Source organism: Centruroides sculpturatus, unplaced genomic scaffold (genome assembly GCF_000671375.1).
Source record: "Centruroides sculpturatus isolate CEXI.00-Female unplaced genomic scaffold, Cexi_2.0 scaffold46, whole genome shotgun sequence".
Classification (NCBI taxonomy): domain Eukaryota; kingdom Metazoa; phylum Arthropoda; class Arachnida; order Scorpiones; family Buthidae; genus Centruroides; species Centruroides sculpturatus.
Genome location: NW_019384418.1, coordinates 363962 through 390178, shown reverse-complemented (window position 1 = coordinate 390178; position 26217 = coordinate 363962). Strand labels below are relative to the sequence as shown.

General features: G+C 25.1%; 1 protein-coding gene across 4 annotated transcripts; it reads right to left on the bottom strand.

Moving 5' to 3' along the window:
- Positions 1–323: 323 nt before the first annotated feature.
- Positions 324–21194, bottom strand: LOC111619286 (PAS domain-containing serine/threonine-protein kinase-like). Of its 4 annotated transcripts, none has more exons than XM_023360968.1 (17): positions 21002–21194; positions 13387–13610; positions 13152–13316; positions 11038–11178; positions 9868–10011; positions 9670–9787; positions 9445–9602; positions 9218–9375; positions 8110–9143; positions 4975–5156; positions 2978–3154; positions 2770–2898; positions 2567–2701; positions 2135–2334; positions 1920–2065; positions 1699–1836; positions 324–1624 (listed from the first exon to the last, which is right to left on the bottom strand). In XM_023360968.1, the coding sequence occupies exons 1-17, from the start codon at positions 21039–21041 to the stop codon at positions 1473–1475; spliced, it is 3441 nt and encodes a 1146-aa protein (XP_023216736.1). In that variant the 5' UTR covers positions 21042–21194; the 3' UTR covers positions 324–1472. The 4 variants fall into 4 exon arrangements, with proteins under 4 accessions (XP_023216736.1, XP_023216740.1, XP_023216738.1 ...); XM_023360970.1 differs by having other exon boundaries at positions 325–1624; positions 13387–13564; XM_023360969.1 differs by having other exon boundaries at positions 326–1624; positions 13387–13586.
- Between the last annotated feature and the right edge of the window lie 5023 nt (positions 21195–26217).

The following is a 26217-nucleotide window of genomic DNA, read 5'->3' as shown; positions in this document are numbered from 1 at the left end:
GCCACAGTGCCACATTTCGTTTCTTAAACTTTACCCATTCTGAAATATTGTTTAATATCTCAGAACAGAAAATAAAGAAATTAAACAAATTAGATGTCAACACACACACACACAGGAATTTTTCCCCTTTTATTGACTTTTTTGAGGGGTTCGGGAGGTCTCCAAACATGTAGATTTGCAAAAAAGAAAAAAAACCCCAGAGGGTCAAATTTGACACGATTCCAACACTTTTCCATTTTATATACAAGACAAGTTGGGAAGTAAAAAGGAGTCAGAGTTGGCGGATTTTTTGACTCAAACACCAAAACTCCACAGCCCTGATAAAAACATTTGTATCACTAAAAAATTAAACTTTTTATAAGTTTCAAATCTATAACTTTCATAATTACTAGTAAATTATTGTTTTATCTATACTGCACCGTATACTATAAGTATACAAGTAAAATAATTTATAGTGATAAAATAAATTATTTTACATGCACATTATATAATATGTATCCTAAAAGTAATGCTATATAGAATAAATTATGGAAGAATAATAATAATAATACAAATATTTTCAACAATATAAGATGTGTTGTGAAAAAACTTGCAAATAAATTTACTTATATAAATCTAATATTGGCAATGGGGTCATAGGAACTTCTTTCAAAATATAAGGATTATGAGATTGATTGTAAATTTGGTATTTTGAGATCTTTATGAGCATTATCATCATTGTATAAATTCGTCAATATACTGAAAGCATTGCATCAATAATAAACTTTCCTAATAAGGAAATTAAGTCATATAAATAAAATCATCTGTATGTAATTACAGACAATTATCAAAATTACTTTTATTGAGTTTCTAAAATTAGCATTACTTTTGGGACACAGTATATAATATATTGTAAACTTTTCAGTGGAATGTTTGCAATAATCACAGTTAACTGATAACTGATTGATGAGTGAAATAAATTTTCTACAGTTAAATAAGTTATAAAATGTGTGTTCTCTGTAGATGCCAAAAAGAATTTCTAACCCTTTGATATATGAAATTAAGTTTTTTCTATTCAGTCAGTTATTGCAAAGAAAGCTTTTGCATAGTTCAACTTTTGATAAAAGATGATTTGGATTTTCTTTTAATGTTTTAAATACAGTTTTTGCTTTTCTTTTTGATGTGATTTCATACACTACTAGTGCATGGGATCATAAAAGATTAGAAAGAATTTATATATTCAGAATTCTTGAAATTGATTGTTTTCATATGTATATCAAAGGGTTAATTATCTAATGTGCTTTTTTAATACTGAAATTTATTTACATATATCCTATATAATTTACATAAAGTGATATGGGTGGCATTTAGAATGAAAAATATATTTGCACTAGCCCCCACCATCAATAATTTGTTTTCAAATTTATCTTGAAAACATATCACAGTCCACAACTTTAAATTCTTTTAATCGATCTAGTCTTTGGTTATGGAGATTAGTTACAAAATTCTAATTCCTCTTTACAACTTCTTACTTCAGTTTCACTTAGATCTATTGAAGAAGAAAATGCATTTTCGGAAGGCGCGATGTCCAACAGGGCAAAATTGTCGGGATTGTAATATTTTGGAGGGTTATTTTCTGCGGCAGCTAAAAAATTATTTTATAAGTTATTTCAAAATTAGTAACAAATAATAGATGGAAATGCTTATTCTGAGACTTACATGCACATACGACTTCTTCAAATTTATAATTTTCTGGTGAAACCTGAAGTCTTGTCCAGGGATGTTTTTCAACTTCTTCCAGAGTACAACGGAGTTTAGGATCCGGATGTAGTAACATAGATATCAAATCTAACAATTCTAATGAAATAGTTCATTTCATTTTAATTATTTATAACTTAAAATAAAATAATTTAGATTTAAATAATTTTCATTTCTTTTACCTGGTGACGTCTTTTTAGCTAATTCGGCTGGTGGATTAAGGACAGCAGCAATTGTTTCTTCAATATCAAAAAAGGGATTTTCTCCAAATATTAAAGTATACAGAGTAACTCCCAATGCCCACATTTCTAATTCAGGACCTTTATATCTATATTAATATATAAATATAAAAATTGAATTGTTATTAATAGATTAAAAATAAAATAGGATTACTAACCTATTCCCTTGTAGAACTTCAGGACTACAATATTCCATTGTTCCACAAAATGTTGAAAAACTGTGATTAGGTGCTAAAAATGTTGCTGATCCAAAGTCAATCAACTTTACGTGAAAGTGTTCATTAAGAATAATATTCTCATCTTTTATATCTCTATGCAAAATATTTAGACTATGAAGATATGTTAGAGCTGATACTACCTGAAAAATCATTTAATACAGTTTAAAGTTAGACAATTTAAATTATATTAAAACATGAAATTAAATAAAATTACTAATGAAGTAAATTTAATTAAAATTTTTAACTAATGAAATCATGAAGTGCAATTTTATCTATTTCAAACTTTGACATATATAGATCTGTAAAATTTGTGCAGTAAAATTAATATTAAAGTTCATTACGGTATGTTAAAAATAACAGAATGTTGATTACCTGCCGAAATATATAACTTGCAAGTGGTTCGTCCAAATTAGGATTTCTGTCAATAAATTCAAACAGATCCATTCCTGAACCATGCTTCTCCATTACCATTTGAAAATATTTTTCATTTTCAAATACATCTAACACCTGAAATTTTAATTCTAAAATTACACTAAATTTCTCAAGTTTGTTGAAAATGATAATTTCAAATATACCTCTATTATGTTTGGATGTTTGAGTGTTGTAAGAAGGCTAACTTCAAGAGGCACACGTTTCATCAAAACACTATCAAATACCCAACAATCTTCATATACTTTTGCTTTACAAATAAATTTGGTAATAACCTGAAAGCAATATTGGTTTCTTGATTTAAAGTTAAACAAATAATCATAAACATAATGATTAATTTTATTTTGCAATTACCAGTAAGTGATCCGAGTTACGATAAGCCATTTTTACACAACCGAATGCTCCCTTTCCTATTTGTTGTAATGTTACATATTTCTCAACATACTCACCAGAAACATATTCTGTATCAAGAGGTTCAGTTACCGATTGTGGCTGACTAAAATTTTGAGATTCCACCCATTCACGAGGACTCTACGATAATAATAAAAGATATTTTAAAATTACAAAAATTGTAAAAAATTGAAAATTCTTATAAGAAAGGGTTTAACACATTTATTTTTAAAATGAATATTTTAAAGATCCACAAAAACATTCAAAATTGATGAAATGGTTCCACAAATGATGAAGCACACACCTCAGAACAGGCCTTTACTTGTAGGCTACTACTAGAGTTGGAGTTTCATCATCCCTGCAGTCGACTTTCATCAGAACTGTCCATTAATTTACAAAAATGTGAAAAACCTATTACAAGATTTTCAATTTTTTACAAGTTTTGTAATTTTATTATGTAAATTAATGACAATTCTGATGGAAGTTGACTGCAGGGATGATGAAACTCCAACTCTAGTAGGAGCCTACAAGTAAAGGTCTGTTCTGAGGTGTGTGCTTCATCATTTGTGGAACTATTTCATCAATTATGTACGTTTTTGTAGTTCTTTAAAATATTTCATTTAAAATGATATATGCAAGTAAATATTAAATAATAAAATAGCTAATTCCTTAAATCAATTAGTTTCAGACATAATTTATTTCAATGATATCCATAATGTTGTCTATCCTATGCAAAAACAATATTCTCTGGTTATAGCAGAATTACAAAAATTATATTAATGTGGTTGACGTTTGTATTATGTAAGACATATTTTTTCACATGTTTTGCTACTAGGTATTTTTTTAACAGTCCAAAACACATTTTAAAACAAAATAGCTTAATATAATTTACTTTTGGAAGACTTGACTTAATAACAATAACTAAGCAATACTTAAAACTGGATTTGTTTAAGTCCAAAGCACGTAAGTATGTCAGTAATATCTGGTATTGTCATCAGTGGCATAGCTAGGGAGTGTGGTAGGTGCAGTCTGCACCAGGCCCCTGGAAAGCGATAGGCCCACAGGGGCCCCAAAATCACAGGAAAAAAAACACCCGAAAAATTTTTCACGGCAATCAGAACAAAACAAAACTTGGCATTTGGCTGCTCAAGCTGCTGGGGCTCCTATTACACAGGAAAATATCAACTCAACTCTAATCTAGTTATACACTATATAAACCACTACACAAAAATATTTTAGTTTGTTTACAGGGGCTCACAAATCTGGTTCTGCACAGGGCCTGGAGAACCTTAGCTATGCCACTGATTGTCATGTGCTTTGGACTTAACTTAATAAATGTTCATCATGGAGTATTATTTTAACTTTTGTAGTTAGAAAATTTTTTCAGGACCTTGTGCTCAACTTTGCACACTGAATTGATTGGAAATGTTTATTATTATTTTGGGGTTTCACAATATGATAACCATAGCATTCCATCTAACTTTACAAAGATTTAAAACATTTAAAATTCAGTTTTAATAAGAAAGACAAAAAAAAAAAAAAAAAAAAATCAAATCCTTTTCAATTCATTAGCTTAAAAATGATAAATTTTACTAAATCTTTGAATTTGGTTGTTCTAGTTATTTAAAAGAAGTAAATTTCATTTTAGAGTAGAATTTTTTGAAATAGATAAAATTTCATAAAGTTTGTTTTATTTGATTTAATAAACATTAAAAATAAACAAAAATCAAGTTTCCTTATATTTAAAAAATAGGTTTTAGAACAATATTTAAAATTCAAAAATTGTGGATAAAACATTTAACCAAATAGAAAACAATTTAATTTAATTCTGTTCTTAATTTGAAAAACTAATATAAAGATGGTGAATCTTAAAAACTATTTTAAATTATTGACTTCTGTATCTAAATAAATATAATAGAATGCACATAAAAAGTCTTAATTATATAAATCAATATATTTACTTGTCCAACAAATGCTGTTGGTGTATCAACACTAATGGTGGATGCACTATTGAAACTATTTGATGTCCATGTTGTATTATATGGATGACCATCATAACTCTCTTCCATATCTCTAGCCACCCATAAACAATATAGAATCTGCCCATCGTCAAGTTCAATTCTGCGGATCTGATAATTAATACCTAAAAAGTAAAAATATGTTTCAAGATTGCAAATTATCTAAATGTCCAATCAGAATAAATTACAATAAAATTAAAATAGGTAACTATAATATTGAAAAAATAGTTCTCTAAATAAATTCTTAGCACAATTTAGCAACTTTGAAAAGAAAATTTTAAAAATCAGAATAAATTTTAAGTAAAATTAATATTGATTTTAAACAATCATAATTTTCTCAATGAAAATATTTCTGATTTAAGCTATTTTATAAACAAATTAATCAAATGATATTTTTATATTTACAGTGTTGAACCAGCAAAAAATTTTGGCATGAGAATATACAATATCCCAAATATAGGCTCAAATATGTATTTTGCCAGTTAAATGGCCAAAGTGATGATGTCAATCTACTGGTCTGGGGCTCAGGATTAGGACAATACAGTACTGAGCATTAGTCCAATATGGACCCCATCATAGCAGCCTTGTCGTATGATCAGTTGTTTTCAAATTATAAGTTACAAAATGCATGTTACTGAGGGCCAAATGCCAGTTTTCATGGGCTGTTCCAAGGCAGCTGATATCCAAATCAGAGACAGTCATTTTAAAATTTCAAGTAATAAATTGTGTTTACCTTGAGCCAGCTGTCTGTAAGAACTATACTACATCAGCTTATAGCATGAATCAGAATAAATAACATTGATAGTCCCAATATACTATAATGCCAAATTCTATCATGCTAGATACGACTAATTACTAAATAAATTATGCAACCATAATCAGCATTGGTTGGAGTCTAGCCAGATAGAATAAGACTTTCTTTTCAAATTTAATGCAATAGACAGCACTTGTATTTTATTAATTTATTTTCACAAGTGAAATATGGTATAACATACATTAAAATTAGGAATGGTCATTGAGCAAACAGCCCACCAGATAATTCCTAATTTCCCATTGGGCCAGTCCACTACTGCATATTTATCCAATAATATTAATTTTATTTCTTTAAAGTCTTGCATTTGTTNCTGTGTATGTATATACATATATTACAAACTTATTTCATTAGTAAAAGTGCATAGTTGCAAAATAATTCATTTTTATTGTTTGGGCTACAAACAGTTCAAATCCGCTACTTTTGGAGCACAACCACGCTACTTTTTAACCATCAGATCTGGCAACGCTGCTTTGGACCTAGAAGAGGGAAGACCCGTCAGAGAGAGGTCCCCAGGTCGTTGTTGCTTCGACTGAAAGAGTCACGAAGAGTATGTAAGGAACAAGAGCGTTAATAAGGACATTGGTAGGCCAAAGATAAAAGACATTTTTTTCATCGGTCCTCACATACGATCCGTCCCCACAAAGGAAATTCAAAGACGACGTCATCCAACCACCGCCAACTCGGGTACCCGTTCCTTCTAGAGAATATATTTCTGTCTCCCTCATATTCTATTCCTTTTTTTTTCTCTTATATTTTTAGAATAAGTAGATTTAAGTTAGATAATAAGAAAATTTTTGTATCGCGAGAGTTCTTGTTCTGCTGGGTATCGAAACAGGTGTATTTTTTTGAATTGAGGGATCAGGAAGTCGGAATCCATATGAACCTTTCTTGTATTAGTTACCACAAGAAAAATAAAGCACGTTTTATTTGTTTTAATTCCTGTCTCTTTGTGAAAAACCATCTCTCACCACGTGCATATGACAACAATATCTATTTTATCTATCAACAAAAGCACATGAACTTATTGGCCAACACTATATTTTCTAAATTTTAATTTGTATTTAAATCAAACTATTACAACAATTTTTTTTCCACATATTTTACTCTTCAACACTTTAAATCATACAAATTCCCTATTTTTCTCTGTTTATTTCAATTTATGAAAATTCTCTAGATTCAAGATAATAAATCTGTAGGAAATAGTTAAAACAGAAAATAGTAAATAAANGCATAGAAGTATATTCAAATAATTTAATAAATAGATAATAATTGTTATTATTTTTCACTTTAATTATTTTCTACTTTAAACTTTACTGTTTGCAGTATTTGTGGAATTCTGAATGTTTAATTTATTCTCTGTAATTTAATCTATATTAATTTATTTAAAGTTTACAGTTCAAAGAAAGACTTTCATGCTGTGGGGAAGAAGTCTACATCATGGAAGTTAACAGTGGTAAACTTACTCTCCTCAGGTCACCCCCTTTTTTACACATGTATGGTAATCCCTATTGTTTCAAAAGTTGCAGGATTAGTTAGCCTGAGGATGCCCGTTCAACACAGGTGAAAATGTTCACATTTCCAAATTTTTTGCTGGTTATTTAGTTGACCTGCAATTTGAAAAAATTGTATACCTATAAATTTCCACTATTATACATCCATCTGTCTTTCCTTAATCTCAAGATCAGTTAAATAGATGAAAAACAAGACCAGATACGGAAATACAGGAGGCCCCAATTAACTATATACTAACTTCTGATGCAAACTGGAAGTCATGTTATTTCAATTCAAAAAATATTTCCTGAAAGGTGTTAGATACATGAACAGCATGACTCTGCTGTTACAGGAAAAGTATGATGTACAGGGACAAGTCATTACTAATTTGAAGTGGAGAGAATATATTTTAAATTAAATAAATTATTCTTTGTAGTTTTGTATCAAGTTTACCCAGATTTTTGAGTAGTAGTATTTTAATGTTATTTTTATTAATTAAATTTTAAATTCCTTTCTTTTTTTTAACTCTAATTGTGAGTTAATTTATTAATCTTAATTAATCTTCCATATAAACAGAATGCCAATTAGAAAGTATAAACACTTATTTAACAATAAATTTCTTAAATAATCATTTTTCCATTAAGAAGTTTTTTAATAGCATTCTTAAAGATACAAAATTATATAATAAGAATTTTTACAAATTTATTTTTTTAATGAAAAATTATTATTATACTAAGTAAAATTAATTACATAAAATTTTTAAAGCATTTTACCTAAATCTGATCCATCACGATGTCTACCCAAACCAAAATAACTGCCTTCTGGAATACTGTGAAGAGATTCCTGACTTGAGCGTGTCATTAAAATTTCTCGTAACCTCATAGATAGTGAACCATCTTGAGGTGATGTTACTGCAGCACAGCTATCAGGTAATGCATTTGAACAGGATGATGATACTCTCTCAGGCAAACTAATTTCAGAAATTGATGGTGGACTTTTCAGTTCTGGATTGACATTGAGATGAGAATCGTCTTTTGAAATATATAATAAAGGACATTTATTTCCTGTACGTCTTATTTGCATTTTTTTATCTTGATCTTTTGAAATATCAGTTTTTTCTCTACTAGGATGATCTGTTAAAATATCACTTGTTAAGTTATCATCCATTACAGGAGTCAGAGAGCTTCCTTCAGAAGGCTGATCATCGCTTTCTCTAAGTAAAGAAACAATAGGAGTTAATGGAGAATTACCAAATTGTTCTTTTGGCTGATCAATGACTGGTGTTAATAATGTATCTTCTTTGATTTGAGAAGATAAATGAAGTGTAAGTGATGAACAATCATGTATATTTCTTTTTATAAAATTGTTTTTTAAAGAATGTGGGGATTTTGATCTTTCACATTCTAGAAATTGTTCATCATCTTGATCTAAATCTTCTTCAGCATCATAATATTCTACATCATCTACCTCTTCACTTTCATAATCAGAATTTTTCTTAACTATATTATCATTATGATCAGGAAGAGAGATTTTCCCAGATGCACTTACTGGAGATATTTTTGTTAAGGTGCCTTCTGGGTATAATGGAAGAGGAGAACAAGACCTATGAGGTCGATAATTCACTTTAGAAGACACTGATAATAAATGAGAGTCAGGGACATTTTTGTGACTAAAGTGAATTTCTTGTTCTTGAAATTCAGTACTAGTAGGAGAAGTAATAACAGGACTTGTGAGAGAAAGTGTTTGTAAATTTTCGATTGAATTATCTATCATGAATTCTATCTGTTTTCCAAGTGGATTAACAGGTCTGCAAAATGTATAAAAATTTTGAATTAATTTTTCAATAAATTTATAAATTATTATTTACATATATTAAATTACCTTGGTGGATAAGTTACAAATGAATCAGCAGTTGTCCTTCCATCTGATGTACAATGTGCACATGAATCGTCGTCGTCGTCATCAAATGAAGGAAGCTGCATAGAGCACTCCAAAAATTCCAAATCGTCATAAAAACTTGGTATTAATGTTGTAATGCTCTTTTTAACAATAAATATAAAATTTTAATTACTTCATAATTAAAATTAAAAATTTATATTCTTACATACCTTTCCAACTAACTGGGATGATGTATAACCAAATAACATCAAAGAAAAATTTGTATTGCAACTATGAATGTTTCCATCAGGAAATATAGTGATCATTCCACTTATATTAGCAAAAACCCATATTATACCACAATAGACACAATGTTCATTAATTTTATCTAAAAAAGTTTGAAATTTAGTTAATTTAGTATACGGTAATAAAAAATTAATTTTCAAAATAATCACCATTATTTGAATCTTTAATGTCTGTAATTCCATTAAAATCAATTGGTTCGATAAAAATTGTGAGTGGAAATGTACTGCCATCTCTTGTTCGACCTGTTGCACTTTGCTTCTTAACTTCCTATTTTAAAAGAAATAAAGTATAATTTTCCAAAGTGATTTATAATAAAAAAATGCTTAAATATAATTAAAGATTAATACCTTAGGTAATTTTCTACCAGCAACAACACCTAATGGTAAAAGTAGTGATGGTATTAATTCTGTTATATTAAGACCAATGAGATCATTTGGTGAGGAATAACCATGAATAATGGCCAGATTTTTATCACAGTCAGCAATGATACCCTGAATATAAATAAAATTATTGATTTTTGATATCTAAATTAATAGTTCTAAACATTTGTACTGTATACTGTTATTAGTTCCATGCTATTTTATCTTTAAAATTTACTTATAATGTAAATAATAGGATATTCTGTCAATTAAAAAATTGTCTAGCAGATTAATGAAACTGTCTTTCAAGTATTAAATTTTTAAATACTTTGCGTTTTAAATGAACAAGGGTATAAATTTTCTAATTAAAATATTCAGAAGATTAAAATATAAGAGAATTAAAATTATAAAACCTGTTATTGTATTCATTATACATAAAATATTAAACTGTTTATTTACTTGTATATATTACACTGTTACATAATAATTTTTTTAAACATTTGAAAGATGTTCATAAAGTATTTATCATGTTTAAATTATATTAAAGTTTGTGAATAGTTCTGTTAAATGACTACCATAATATAAATTAAAAATTCAAGAGAAATCAGATATCTGTTCCTCTAACTTCATGATAGCTGTATAGCTGATATTTCTTTATTTGCTATTTTTTAATCTTATAGTAGTAAGCTAATTTCCTAATTAGAAAATAATATTAATTAAAATATTAATAAAGATGAGAAGAATACATTTAAACAAAAAGTATCCTATTTATATAATAAATCTTTTTTATGATGCATATACAGTAATTTTAAATTTAAAAATTATATACAATTATTATAGCAATTAAATAATTATTCAATAACCAACAGTGAAGCGTTTAACTATTGTTTACTTTGAAATAAACTTAGGCAGACCAAATTTACAATCCAACTAGGGACACATTTCAGAATCAGTGAAAACAGGGTCTAAAACTGATTGAACTTTGGTTATTTTTTACAATTTATTTATTTATTGACCTATAAATTGGTGATATTATATTGATGTGTTATAAAATTGCTCTATTCAAAGATTGATTCTACAATCTGGGACTTCTGATCACTAACTTAGTACATGTAAGTTTCTCAATTAGCAATTATAAAAACATTAAAACAAATCAACCTTTCCATTAAAAGTAACCCTGGAAGTAGTCCTCTCTACTGGCTCCATAACAACTAAGCAGCGAGGTTCAATGTCTACAGCTAACCTTCGCATCCAAACTGATACAGGAATAACCTGGTTATGGCCATCTTTCAGATCCATCTAAATTAAAATTAAAGAAGAAAATTTAAAACTACAATGTCATTAAAACATAGAGCTGTCTTATTAAATGCTACTGTTTTGAATTAAAATTACAAATAAAATGCATTAATTTCTTGCAGCTTTCATAAAAAAATTACTATTTGTTTAATGAAAATTGGTATAAATAAAAAAATGTACAAAAAGTATCATACAAAATTACTTTACTGGAGGTAAGTGAATACAAAAAGGAATACTCAAATGTTCTTGAACTCATAGGCTCAATTTCAGGAATAAAAACTGCAAAACTACAAAAATTTAAAAATAAAACTAAACATTCTATATATCTTGAGCTTTGTTTCAGAATTTTTGTAATTTTGCAATATTTACCTTTGATGAAGAGAAAAGGAATTTAAAACTTTTATATACTTTTTGTATTCAAATGCATTTGAATAAAGCAATTCTGTGTTGTTTTTCAAAAAATCTGGAGTTTTTTGAAGATCAAAAAATGTTATCATTTTAAATAAAGGTTTAAATATGTTTTTATTGGTAGTACAAATAATTGAAACTATTCCTTGATAGAATATACTGTATATGTATACACAAATGTATTGTATATTTGTATGATTATTACATTTTTTATTAATGATATATATATGTAAATTGTAATATAGTATAGGAATCTTAAAGCTTTAATCAGTATGGTAACAAAAATGTATCAATCCCTAAGTATGCAAATATACATACATACACAAACTATACAAAATTAAAAATAAAAGATTTATATATAAATTCTCTTAGTGCACTGTGTTTTTAGTATTATAAGTTGGCTGTTGTTATTCATTTAATACAGGTATAACTATTGATATAGTGAATACATAGTAACAATTAATTATTCATTATCAAATGATAATTGTTTTCTTAATTAATATCTGATTTCTATACATTCAGGTTTTGAGCAATAATTCATGCCAATTGAGTTAAATTTAGATGAAATAAAAATATTATTGGCAATCATTTCAGAAATACTTGGATCTGACAGTTTAATTTGATAAAGTAAATTAGAGACTAAAAAGATTAATTTTGTAGATTATAATTTTAAAATAATTTTGATGTGATATCGAATTATTTTTTCTATTACTATTAATTAAAATTTATCAAATCATTCAAAAATGATTAGTTAAGTTTGGTCAGATTATGTTTGCTAAGCTAGCAGTTTTGAGCTGATTTGAAGTTCAATATTTCAAATTCATAATGTAGAACCTTTTTCAATTCAGATATTTGGTAATATAAAATGTATAATTTAAATCAAAAACTGTTTAGTTAATCAAGAGAGATATTTTTTTTTTGCATTTATTGAAAGAAACATCTCAAATATCATGTGTACAATCATAAAAATCAAAATTTTTGATTATTTTTCTTCACAAATCCATCATGTAAAAAAAGAGAAAATAAAGCAGGAATGATAAACATTAAATGATGTATGTGAAGTGAATATCAGAAAAATTAATATGTACTCATTAAATTTCCCTTGAGATAGTATAACAGATAGTTTGACAATAATTATGGAATTACAGAAAAAATAAATGCTGCTTTATTCAATTCTTTATCAATAATTTGTTATTAAAAAGTTTGATAGTTTATGTTTGATGAAAACTAATGATTAAAAAAAATGATTTTGTGTAATCAAAGAATATTTTCCTTTAGTTTGTATTACCAATTATTAATTATCCTGTATTTTTTTACATATATAAATGGTGTACAACATTTATATTTTTATTCAATTCAAAATTTCTCTAAAAAGTAACAATTATTATTATACACAAAATTAACATTAAATATAAAATGAATTAAAATAATCAAAATGTTAAATAATAAAAATCCAATTTAAAACTGATAAAATTATGAAAATCATCACAAAAAACTGAAAAACATAAAAAGCTTAAAGTAAAATTGCAAATAATAATGTCACAGATTTTTTCAGGTTGATTTCTTACCACTTTTCCTGACATTACAATAAGTTCTCCAGATGATTCTAATTCAGTTTCTGTTAAAATATATTCTCCAGATTTGCTGACGAAAAAGTCGCATAAATGTTTGCCATTTAATTGTTCATTATTAAGTCCAAGTAATCTACAGGCCATTTTGTTTACAACCAGAATCTAAAATTTTCAACAAATGATTGTTTTTCAAATTTATATTTCAAAAATGCTCATGAGATCTAATATTTACCTCTGTGGTCTTTGCATTAATTGTAACAATTGCTTTATTTAGATTTTGGATATAAAATGATGTTTGTTGACCTTCTCCAAGAAAATTAAATAATGACCAGCTACTACTCAGTGACCTACTATGATGAAATGAATCTGATGTGAGAGCAAAACATCTCTTGGCACAACCAGGAGAAAAACTGAAGGAATTTAACGCATCCCCTGTCAACATTGAATAATATCTTTCTAGCATTGCAAAATTAATATAATTTTAAGTATAAAATAATTGACAGATCAGTTTTTAAAATTATAATTATAGATAGCTGTGATTTTTATAAACTAAAACTTTAAGTAAATTTAAATGGAAACAAAATAGATATGTAATAAACTATACTATGTGCCAAACTGGATTTTATTTTATTAAAATATTTCATCTTTAAAGAAAATAAAAAATGATGGATAATATAATCTATAAAAAGAAAATGTTTCATAAAATTTTTTACAAATTAATAGAATTCAAATTATTATATACAATCAACTCTGAAAAGTCTAAATAGCAGAGAAATGTCTAGCTTTTTAAAGTGATTTTAGAAAGTCTTTTGGTTTTAATAAGAATTCATAAGCTGTAAGTAAAACTAATAGTGTCTTATAAATCAAACTACATATTTGATAACATCACGAATTTAGTTTTTAATTTTAATTTAACAAATGCATTTCTTCTGGAAAGTTTCCAGTTTTCATTCATGTAATTTATAGTAACTATTTTTCATATCCAGTTTTAAATCCTGAAACATTGTTCACAGTCTACTCAGAATTCAATATGCAAAGTATATAACAGTGGTTATTAATATATTTTTAAAATTTATCTTTTCTGTTGCTAGTGTTGTTTTTATCTTTGTTTTTAACTATAAACCAATGATAAATATATTCATATATGTTCTGAGAGAGTCCTACAAAAGTAGGACTCCCTCAGAACAATCAGACAAATATAAAAATGTTAAGTATTTTTATAATTGCCTGATCAATAATAAAATTAACTGTTATATCTAATATCCAAAATGTGAATCTACAATCCTTTCAGAAATTCTCTTCTGAACTTAGAATTGGTGATCAAACAATTATATTGCAGCATACAATCTATATTTCACAAATAAGACTAAAACTTTCCATTTAAAATGCATTTTTGAAACCAAAGTTGAAAAAAAACTAACTTCATAACTTAATCAAATAGAAAATTAATTTTTAAAATGTTACTTGTGAATCCAGGTACTTGAGGGTAAAATTTGGGACAAAATGAGTTCTTCCCAAAAGATACTGGAACACTTTAATTCCAGATCATACAAGACCTGTATTTTTACTCTGCAAGTGACAAATATATTTAAAACATGGAAAAAGGAAAAAAAAATTACTGTAGGAACAGTTTTTAGAATAAAGTTTTGCTGGTGCTAGATGGAGTCTGAAAAAATTCAGGACAATCCCAGAAAATCAGGACATCTGACAAGCATAACTTTAATCAAACTTTTATACTATTCAAAATTTAATCACTGAGTTCTATGGAAGCTGAAACTATTAACACACTTTTCCAGCTGTTATACATTATACATGCTGGAACTAGCTTTAAATGTTATACAGCTGGAAAAGTGTAAAAGGTTGTTTTTAAGTCATTTTATTCAAAATGTTTGTACTTTAGAATAATTTACAAAGCTTTAATTTGTAGTAATGATAGTACTGACATTATTGAATATAAGTGATCAAACATTTAGTATCAACAAACTTTAGAGTTTTAAGGGTTGATTGTATAAATAATTACACTATAATCAGTGATGAACTATTGTAGCTTAATTTTAGTATTAGTTTTTTTTTGTTTGTTTGAAATTTGTAAATCAATCATTAAATATGTTTCAAGTAATTTAGTTTATTAACTATGACTTTATAAACATATTAATATTTTAATAACATATTTTGTTATTTATCTTTATTTAAAGTTTGTTAATTTAATTAATGGACAATATTGATGATTATTTTCAATGTACTGTACCATTTATCAACCTTCTTGATAAAAACATACTGTATTTTAAACAAAAAAAAAAAAATTAAATTTATTTCAATTTTTCATTACAATATAGGGATGGCAAATAAGTCTTTGTGGTTTTTTAACATAAAATACAATTTTTTCAGAGAAAGCAATAACTTTATTTAATAATATATAGACCATTTTGATCTACAATCTTTTGTCATCTTTTGGACAGCTCTATAATTCCTTGTTTAAAGAACATGTTATGTATTGGCAAACTACTACCACAGGTTAGGAGGATATTAAAAAAAATTTGCTAACAAAGGTCCCCCATTGTCCAGCCAGCATTTTATGCAGAGGAAATGCAATAAAGACAATTGTAAAGAGTCATGGATTTGTTCTTTTCATAGCAGCACAGACTTAACAAAACCTAATTTCTTTCATGGCACTATTCCATGTGCCTTCTTCAAAANTTCCTTTTTTTTTCTCTTATATTTTTAGAATAAGTAGATTTAAGTTAGATAATAAGAAAATTTTTGTATCGCGAGAGTTCTTGTTCTGCTGGGTATCGAAACAGGTGTATTTTTTTGAATTGAGGGATCAGGAAGTCGGAATCCATATGAACCTTTCTTGTATTAGTTACCACAAGAAAAATAAAGCACGTTTTATTTGTTTTAATTCCTGTCTCTTTGTGAAAAACCATCTCTCACCACGTGCATATGACAACAATATCTATTTTATCTATCAACAAAAGCACATGAACTTATTGGCCAACACTATATTTTCTAAATTTTAATTTGTATTTAAATCAAACTATTACAACAATTTTTTTTCCACATATTTTACTCTTCAACACTTTAAATCATACAAATTCCCTATTTTTCTCTGTTTATTTCAATTTATGAAAATTCTCTAGATTCAAGATAATAAATCTGTAGGAAATAGTTAAAACAGAAAATAGTAAATAAAAAAATTATAATAATAAATTTATTCATCATCATCCTCTCTTTTAATATAGTAAGTTACAATTTTAAAATAATTTCTTGCCTTCTTAAAAATTTGTATAAACTTTTTTGAATTATTTGAGCTAATTCTTAAAACTACTTAGCTCATCACTGACTATTAGCTCTAATTAAAACTAAAAGAGTTATTAAATTAAAATTTATTGTCATCATCATCATGAAAATATATTTTAGAATAAAAACTACATAAATATTTAACATTAATAAATTAGGCTAAAAGTTTTAATAAAGCTAATTCTTATTTTTTTTAAATAAATAAAACAAGTATTTGGTCAAATTATATTAATACAGATTTATTAATAAGGTTATTCAGTTTATTGAGAAATAAATAAAATAAATATTTTCATTTAAAATTATCCAATCTTCAAAATTTGAATTACTATAATAAAAAAAAAATTGTGAAAAAACATTTCCAGTCTACAATATATTAATTAAAAAGTTAAAAAATTTCAAATAATATACCTATTTAATATAAAGCAAAAAAGTACATAAAATTTAATTTATTAAAAAGTAAAATATTAAAAAAGTTCAGGTCAAGACAAGAAAAAACTTATTCTTAAGGATAACATTAAATTATTTAATTATTACATACAAACCAAGAGATATAATCTTTGTCTCTTGATTGCAATTTGAAAGTTCTTCAGGATGTGATATATCTATAATATTTAAAACTTAAGATCTCTTAAAAGACTGTTAAGCAATTCTTACCCCCCTTAATACTATTCCATTCAAAAATCTCATTATGGCACACTTTTAATGCTAAAAGAAATGGTAGAAATTATTATTTTATTTAGTATTCATGAATCCTTCAACTTCAAACAATACGATAATAATTTCAAAAGTGTTGCAGTCCCATGGCAACAGTCTTAATAATGATGAGTTCCAAAAACTGGTAGAGCAAGGTATATCTAGACAAAATCTACAACTGCTTTTGATGACATTATACAAAGAGAAGTTATTACAGACAATCAAAAATAATATCAAAACAAAACAATCACATAAATTATGGAACAATTTGTAGAAATATTCCAGATTAGGAGTGAAATTCTAAAATTAAGCAAGGTGTCACAGAAATAATATTCTGCTATCAAGAGTTCCTTCATGAATAAAAGAAATAATGATAACTGACACAATGGCTATATAGTTACCAAGATGTCAAAGATTGTAATCATGTAAAATTATAAAGGCATAAATTTATATATAACAACATATACAGTAAAACTTCTCTAACTCAAATGTCTGTAATTTGAATTTTTCTTTAACTCAATAAAAACAAAGCACTCAGCAGGTCTCGATGGAGTAGCATAGGGATTTAATGTCTCCAACTTGAATTTCTTAACTCAAATTTTTTCCAAGTCAAAGTTTTTAACAGTTCCCCAACACTGATTTATGTTAGTTTCAACTTCTCCAACTCAAATTTTAATATTTATTCTATCTAAAGTGATTCTATTTATTGGATTTTCATGAAATTTCCAGACAGTTAGTTGTATCTATGCTTCAACACCAATTTTCAGACAATGTTCCAGTCCAAAGTGAGAGGTCCTCTCGTTTTATCTCAACAAGATGTACCTGCAAAACTGTTCGATTCCATTAGTTACATTGAACATTTTTCTGAAAGGGGTTACACATTGCTGTTTAAACAAAAAAAAACTATCAAAGATTCTTTATATAATATAAGAAAGGTAAAAATACAAATCCATTCAGAATCAGCATGTATTACTCTATTGTTCTCTAATTCAAATCATCTATAACTCAAAGTTTTTCCTGCCTCTTGGAGCTTTGACTTAGAGAAGTTTTACTGTTTATCTAATAATATTATTGAATAAAAGCTCCAAGGTTAAAATACAAACATACTATTTATGTTTGTATTTTAACCTATCCTATTCACACAATGTTAGAATTGACCTATTTAGCACAGGTTTATTTAATGCTCTAAGTACTAGAGATATATTTTAAGTGTTAACATCAAAGTTTAACTACACTCTTAAGTCTTGTTAATTAAGTGATAAATATACAAATGTTGATATTTTAATAGTGAGAAAATTACATTTATTTAATACATTCATTTTATTCTAGATATGTTATTTACATTCAATATACTGTAGTCTCTGCCCATCTTTAGGACTGATTGTCATAATTTTGGAAGATATTGGATGCTATCAGAAGACTTAGTTCTATTGCACATATACTGTACCGTACATTAAATGAGATATACTAAGATATACAAAAGTCAGTAAAAATGCATAAAAGTTAAGTTTTTATAAGCATAAAATTATTTAAGTTCTCATGAAAGTGCAATTTATTATCTCCTAACTAATTATTTTAATCTGAATACAGTATTTAAATGTTTATATAATAAAATATACATATCATGAATATTCAGTTATAATGACAACACTAACTACTAAGTTATTTTCAGATATAAAATTATTTTATTAAATTAAAACATACCCAAAATAAATTTACAAATGTTTTCAGTTTACATAGTAAGATATACTTCAATAACTTATAATTTTTATATAATTAAATAGTGTGAACGTTTGCAGTCATACACACTATCTAAATAAATAAATATGATAATTTGCAATTATACATGTAAATCATCTTATTTATTTGAGAGTGTGATTACATATTATATTAGCATATATATATATATATATGCTAATATAATATGTAATCACACTCTCAAATAAATAAGATGATTTACATGTATAATCGCAAATTATCATATTTATTTAGATAGTGTGTATGACTGCAAACGTTCACACTATTTAATTATATAAAAATTATAAGTTATTGAAGTATATCTTACTATGTAAACTGAAAACATTTGTAAATTTATTTTGGATATGTTTTAATTTAATAAAATAATTTTATATCTGAAAATAACTTAGTAGTTAGTGTTGTCATTATAACTGAATATTCATGATATTTATATTTTATTATATAAACATTTAAATACTGTATTCAGATTAAAATAATTAGTTAGGAGATAATAAATTGCACTTTCATGAGAACTTAAATAATTTTATGCTTATAAAAACTTAACTTTTATGCATTTTTACTGACTTTTGTATATCTTAGTATATCTCATTTAATGTACGGTACAGTATATGTGCAATAGAACTAAGTCTTCTGATAGCATCCAATATCTTCCAAAATTATGACAATCAGTCCTAAAGATGGGCAGAGACTACAGTATATTGAATGTAAATAACATATCTAGAATAAAATGAATGTATTAAATAAATGTAATTTTCTCACTATTAAAATATCAACATTTGTATATTTATNTTTATTATAAATAATAGAACAATTAATTGAGAAATCGAAACTAAACTTATAATCTTATAAATTTTAAAATATTAAAGAACTGTTTATAAACAAAGTTTAAATTTTAATAAATTTAAACTTTGTTTATAAACAGTTCTTCATTATTTACTTAATTTTAATATTGTATTTATTTGCAAAAGTAATAATTTAATCATTGTTTAATAATTTAACCTATTATTTATTGTAAATTCAGTATCTCATTATGCTATAATAGAAAAGACAATTATAAATGTAAATAATGAAGATTATATTTTCTATCTCATAAATAATAAATGAAATTAGCTTACAGTTATAGCTATAAATTATGAACCAAACTAAAACTTTATAATTATTTTTACCTCTATGTCCTTAGTATACACAGAGAAATGTAAAACAGTGTTTACTTGGACCTTGTTTATTAATAGGACTTGTTATACTGGTGTATTTTCTGATTAGCAAAGAGAGGAGATCTTAGTCAAAATTCAAAAAATATCAGGTAAAAATAAAGATATTTTGTATTGACGTTTGACTAAGATTGCCTCTCTTTGCTAATCAGAAAATACATCAGTATAATAAGTCCTATTAATAAACAAGGTCCAAATAGACAGTATATACACAGAAATGTAAAAATGTATAATATTAATTAAAATAATATCATTGATTATATGTTAAGTTTAATACAGTAATCCATCCATTTACATGGTCTATATATGAATTCACATTATTTAAAATTAAAAAATTTTTCAATCAACTTTATGGAAATAAATGATAGTTACATCAAAAAGTATATATATTTTTTTGTTACCAGTAACCTCTTATATAGGCATATATATTAAAAAAGTTTAGTTAAAACTTTTCTAAACAGTAAGTAAAGAATAAAACATTTCTAACAGTAAGTATAGAAATATTGTATTTAGAATGTGGAACAGATATCCATTTTAAACAGTTTTTCATGGCCCATTTATGCAGTTTTCATTTATGTGCTGTTTTTGTGGAACCAATTACATAAATGGAAGGATTACAGTATTATAAAATTATTTTTAAAATACTCATCTATTCATAAATATTACATTCAATTTATAATTTTATATTAGTATTTAAATTTTAATACATTAAGACATTATTCTTTTTAATTAAGATCCTTCTTATTTTGGCAATTATTATTTACCAAGTAAATTTCCTTCTGAAAATGCCAATTTTAATACCATTAATTACATTTGAATAGTTTTATCATCAATCAAAAGTAATTATATAAATTGTAACAATAAAAACAACATATTCAAAAATACCTCGAAACTTATCTAGGGTGCATTTCCTCAGGTCGCCCATATCCGTGTTATCATTCCTATTGGAGTTCTGTGAATTTAACTTATCACATTCAATTTTACAAACTTTACATGAAGTTACAGAATATTTTGATATACAAATTTTTGTATGGGGAGAACCATGTGAAAGATGACTTTTTCCTTTATTCTGTAATAAGCAATTTCAATCATAAATAATCCTTAAATAAATATTTCAATATTTTATTTACTTTAATGAAATCAAAAGAATGAAATTTAATTTTTTTTAAATAAATGTTTAAATTTTGTCATCTCATATAAATCTATATTAAAAATAAGCAAAACTTTATATATCACAATAAATAAATAAAAAGTTTATAAAAACAAATAGAATAAATATATACGAGTACTTTTGAAAAGACTGATTTTAAAATCCTAGGTCAATAAGATAAATAAACAAAAGTTGATTTGCATTTTCAAATCAGATATGTATTTTTGTTATCTAATAAAAGATGCATCTAATAAATATAATCTAAAATAAATATATCAAATATTTTTATAAAAAGCTAAATTTATTAAATTCAATAAAAACACAAATGTCTTTTGAGCTTTTAGATAAATGCTCTGAAGATTGTCCAGAAAACAATAAAATGCCAAAAAATTTTCAAAACATGAATAGGTATATAATTCTAAACCATTCTCATTTATTGGAATATTTTTCTGTAAATTTCGTTTTTTGACTTTATAACAAACATATTTTGGTTTTTGTATAATTTAAATATATGTATTTATCTCAATTTATTAATCATCAAACTTATTAGATTGTGCTACATTTTGGTTGATTAATTTGGCTAAAAATTTATCAATAGAAACACTTTAAAAGTGTGTGTGTTACTTTTCGTTATTTTAATGTATTCAAAAAGATTTGATAAAAACAGTATAATACTGGAATTCAAATTTCAATTCTTGAAAACTAGGCGAATATATTATATCACCAGCTATGCTTCCTAAAGTATGATTAGAGCAATCTCTTCCAGACTAACAAATTACAACTTTATTTTTTATTTATTTGTAAAGTTATGTAAATCAAACTTCAAATGAAGTATTTATTAAAATTTTTAGAAATTTGTTTTGAACTTTTTGTATTTTATAGTTTCAAAATTAACTCCATATTATTTGTACTAACAAAATTATTCAGAAAGAAAATAAAAGCATTAAAATTTATACGTTTTCTATAATTTAAAAAGTTTCAAAAGATTAAATAAAGTCAAAAAAGTTTTAGCAAATATTAAAATTACACTTTAACAGAATTTCATAAAATATATCTTTAATTAATGTAAATCATTATAAGTAAATTTTATTATCATATTAATAAATACTTTACTATTATATTAATAAAATCCTTACAAGTTTGCTACCTATAATGCATAAGTGTATTGATAAGAAGTATATCATGTTTTATAAACAAATCAAATAATTAGAACAACAGAAATACATTAAACTATGAGAATAAAATATAAAAATTTATTTCATTGCCATGCTATAATTTAACACAGAATATTTTAAATAGCTTTATTACAAATTATTTAAAATATTAATAATTTGATATCAAAAGCTAATTTAAAATCTTCAAGTTGTACAATTCTTAATAATACTTTCAATTCATGTAATGGTTCATATGAATCATTTACATTTACATAATTATGTATATTGTATTACATATTTTTCATACTTTAATGTTTGTTATATATAGCTTATGAGTAAATATTTCATAAATACTTATTTGTAATAATTTATTTTATTATATTGTTACAAATGATTTATTTCATTATGTAAATCATTACAAATAATAATTCTGTTTAAATAAAGATAAATTTTGTTATAAAAAAAATTCTTTGAATAAACATTTGTGTACAAAGGACAGTGTTGTCAACCTATATCATGCAGAAAGAATAGCAACAATAAAAAATAAAATAAATTGCATTGCATGCAATATGCTCTATCATATTATTTATTTTTGTTGTTACTTAGAAGAAGAAGAAAATTATGAAAAGATAATTAATACATTTATAATATTCTAATAAATTCCATTAGTACTGAAATTTCAAAAACAGTACAAGAAAAAAAAATGCAGCTAAAACAATTAAATATCATGAGGTTTTAATGTTACTTCAAATAATAATTAAATAATGTATAAAAATTTTAAATTTTATACATTAATTATTATTTTAATATTCAAATTTTAAAATTTATTTCAACTAACATTAATTTACTCCATTTTTAATGTTTTTTTAACTCAAAGCTTGGACACAAATCAATTTTTTAAAAATTAAATACATACATTTTGGCTCATATTCCCTATAAAGTTTGCTATCCTACATTAGAATTTAAAAATGAAATTTCTTTTTACAACTATAAAAATTAAACTTTAATAGAATATTTTTTGAAATTTTTAATTATGAATTTAAAATCTATTTCTATTATATTAAATCAATTTTCCTCTTTTAATACTTGTATATATATTATGAATCATTTAAAAATTAATTTAACTGTTTCATATAATGATATATTTAAATTTGGAAAATTTCATTTAATGAAAGTTTTAAAATGATGCTGTTGAAAATCTATATAAATTCAGTCAAAAGTAAAGACTATTACATTAATATTGTAATAAAAATTCAACTTCATTTAGATAAGTATGGTTTTTAAGAAGTTTGAGAAAATTTGCACACTCTTTTAAGTATCTAAAATAAACCATTTATAACCAACTAAATTATTTTAACAAATATTAATCTAATCATCATAAATCACTTAGAATAAAAGTAAATTTTAATCTAATAGTAGTATCATTTTATTAAATTAATTATTTTCAAACAATAACCTTTTAAATTTTATGATTTAATGCTATTTAGAGAGAAATATTTCTTAAACTTTTAATAAAATTATCATTTGTAATTAAAGAAAAAAGTTTACTCATCTTTTTTAAAACTTAAGTTCTAATTATACAAAAATATTGTTCTATATTTTATTAAATACAGTATTCAAAAATTAAGTTATTTTTTTAAATTATTATGTCAGAACTCTAATTCAATCTTTTGCAGGATTAAAACTTAGAATTTAACATTACAAAGATTTACATTTCCTTTTTTTCTTGAAAAAGATAAGCTCAGCTACATATTTTATCAATTTCTGTAATATTCTACAAATTCCATTCTTAAGATTTGTGTTTCCTTATGATAAATAAGGAAACACAAATGTTTAATTTAATCAAAAAAAGATTTTTGATTTCTTTGTATTTTTTGAAATAGCTTCAATGTTATTCACATGGTTTTCAAATTAATCATAAATAACTTTTCAAGTAATTTGATTAATTTTATTTGAAATATATCACCAGCCTATTAAAGTTAATTTAATGAATTTAGATTTTTCTCATGTTCTACAAAATCTGACTGGAAAAACTATACAAGTACTGCAGTGAAGAAACTTTTACAGGATGTCTAAGATATCTTTTTATGATACATATAATAATATCTTTAAATTATATATAATATTTAAAACTTAAGATCTCTAAAAAGACTGTTAAGCAATTCTTACCCCCCTTAATACTATTCCATTCAAAACTCTCATTATGGCACACTTTTAATGCTAAAAGAAATGGTAGAAATTATTATTTTATTTAGTATTCATGAATCCTTCAACTTCAAACAATACGATAATAATTTCAAAAGTGTTGCAGTCCCATGGCAACAGTCTTAATAATGATGAGTTCCAAAAACTGGTAGAGCAAGGTATATCTAGACAAAATCTACAACTGCTTTTGATGACATTATACAAAGAGAAGTTATTACAGACAATCAAAAATAATATCAAAACAAAACAATCACATAAATTATGGAACAATTTGTAGAAATATTCCAGATTAGGAGTGAAATTCTAAAATTAAGCAAGGTGTCACAGAAATAATATTCTGCTATCAAGAGTTCCTTCATGAATAAAAGAAATAATGATAACTGACACAATGGCTATATAGTTACCAAGATGTCAAAGATTGTAATCATGTAAAATTATAAAGGCATAAATTTATATATAACAACATATACAGTAAAACTTCTCTAACTCAAATGTCTGTAATTTGAATTTTTCTTTAACTCAATAAAAACAAAGCACTCAGCAGGTCTCGATGGAGTAGCATAGGGATTTAATGTCTCCAACTTGAATTTCTTAACTCAAATTTTTTCCAAGTCAAAGTTTTTAACAGTTCCCCAACACTGATTTATGTTAGTTTCAACTTCTCCAACTCAAATTTTAATATTTATTCTATCTAAAGTGATTCTATTTATTGGATTTTCATGAAATTTCCAGACAGTTAGTTGTATCTATGCTTCAACACCAATTTTCAGACAATGTTCCAGTCCAAAGTGAGAGGTCCTCTCGTTTTATCTCAACAAGATGTACCTGCAAAACTGTTCGATTCCATTAGTTACATTGAACATTTTTCTGAAAGGGGTTACACATTGCTGTTTAAACAAAAAAAAACTATCAAAGATTCTTTATATAATATAAGAAAGGTAAAAATACAAATCCATTCAGAATCAGCATGTATTACTCTATTGTTCTCTAATTCAAATCATCTATAACTCAAAGTTTTTCCTGCCTCTTGGAGCTTTGACTTAGAGAAGTTTTACTGTTTATCTAATAATATTATTGAATAAAAGCTCCAAGGTTAAAATACAAANAAGAATATATTAATTTTTCCATCAAAAATGAATATTATTATGATAAATATAAATTTAAATATTAAAAGAACGATGATCCAAATTCGACTTAATTATAAATCTTTATTGATAGATAATTATTATATTGATTTTTCCAAAAAATGTTATTGGTGTAAATCCGAAATCTTTAATATTTACCATATTTTTACTGAATGTCCAAAGATCCTAGAAGCGCAATATAAATATAGAATAAAAGAGATTTTTAATTCAAAACATGAAGAAAATTTTAGATCTAGCTTAAATAGTATTTCTTTAAGTCAAATGTATAATATTCATAATTTTTTTGTATATATTATAAAAATGTTAAAACAAGATGTTGTGAAGTGAACAAATTATATGTAATATACAATTAGTTTATTGTTGTATTAACAAATATTTAATAATATACGAATATGTATTAACCTTTCTGTATGTTTATAATATTTATTGTAAACCCCCTGTAACAAG

Excerpts from the sequence above, each read along its gene's own strand:
- LOC111619286 (XM_023360968.1), bottom strand. The coding sequence starts at position 21,041 with ATGGGCGACCTGAGGAAATGCACCCTAGATAAGTTTCGAG. Across the intron at positions 11,179-13,151 it reads TTGTAATGTCAGGAAAAGTG|ATGGATCTGAAAGATGGCCA; the intron begins GTAAGAAATCAA and ends ATTTTAATTTAG. Across the intron at positions 2,335-2,566 it reads CAAGTTATATATTTCGGCAG|GTAGTATCAGCTCTAACATA; the intron begins GTAATCAACATT and ends ATGATTTTTCAG.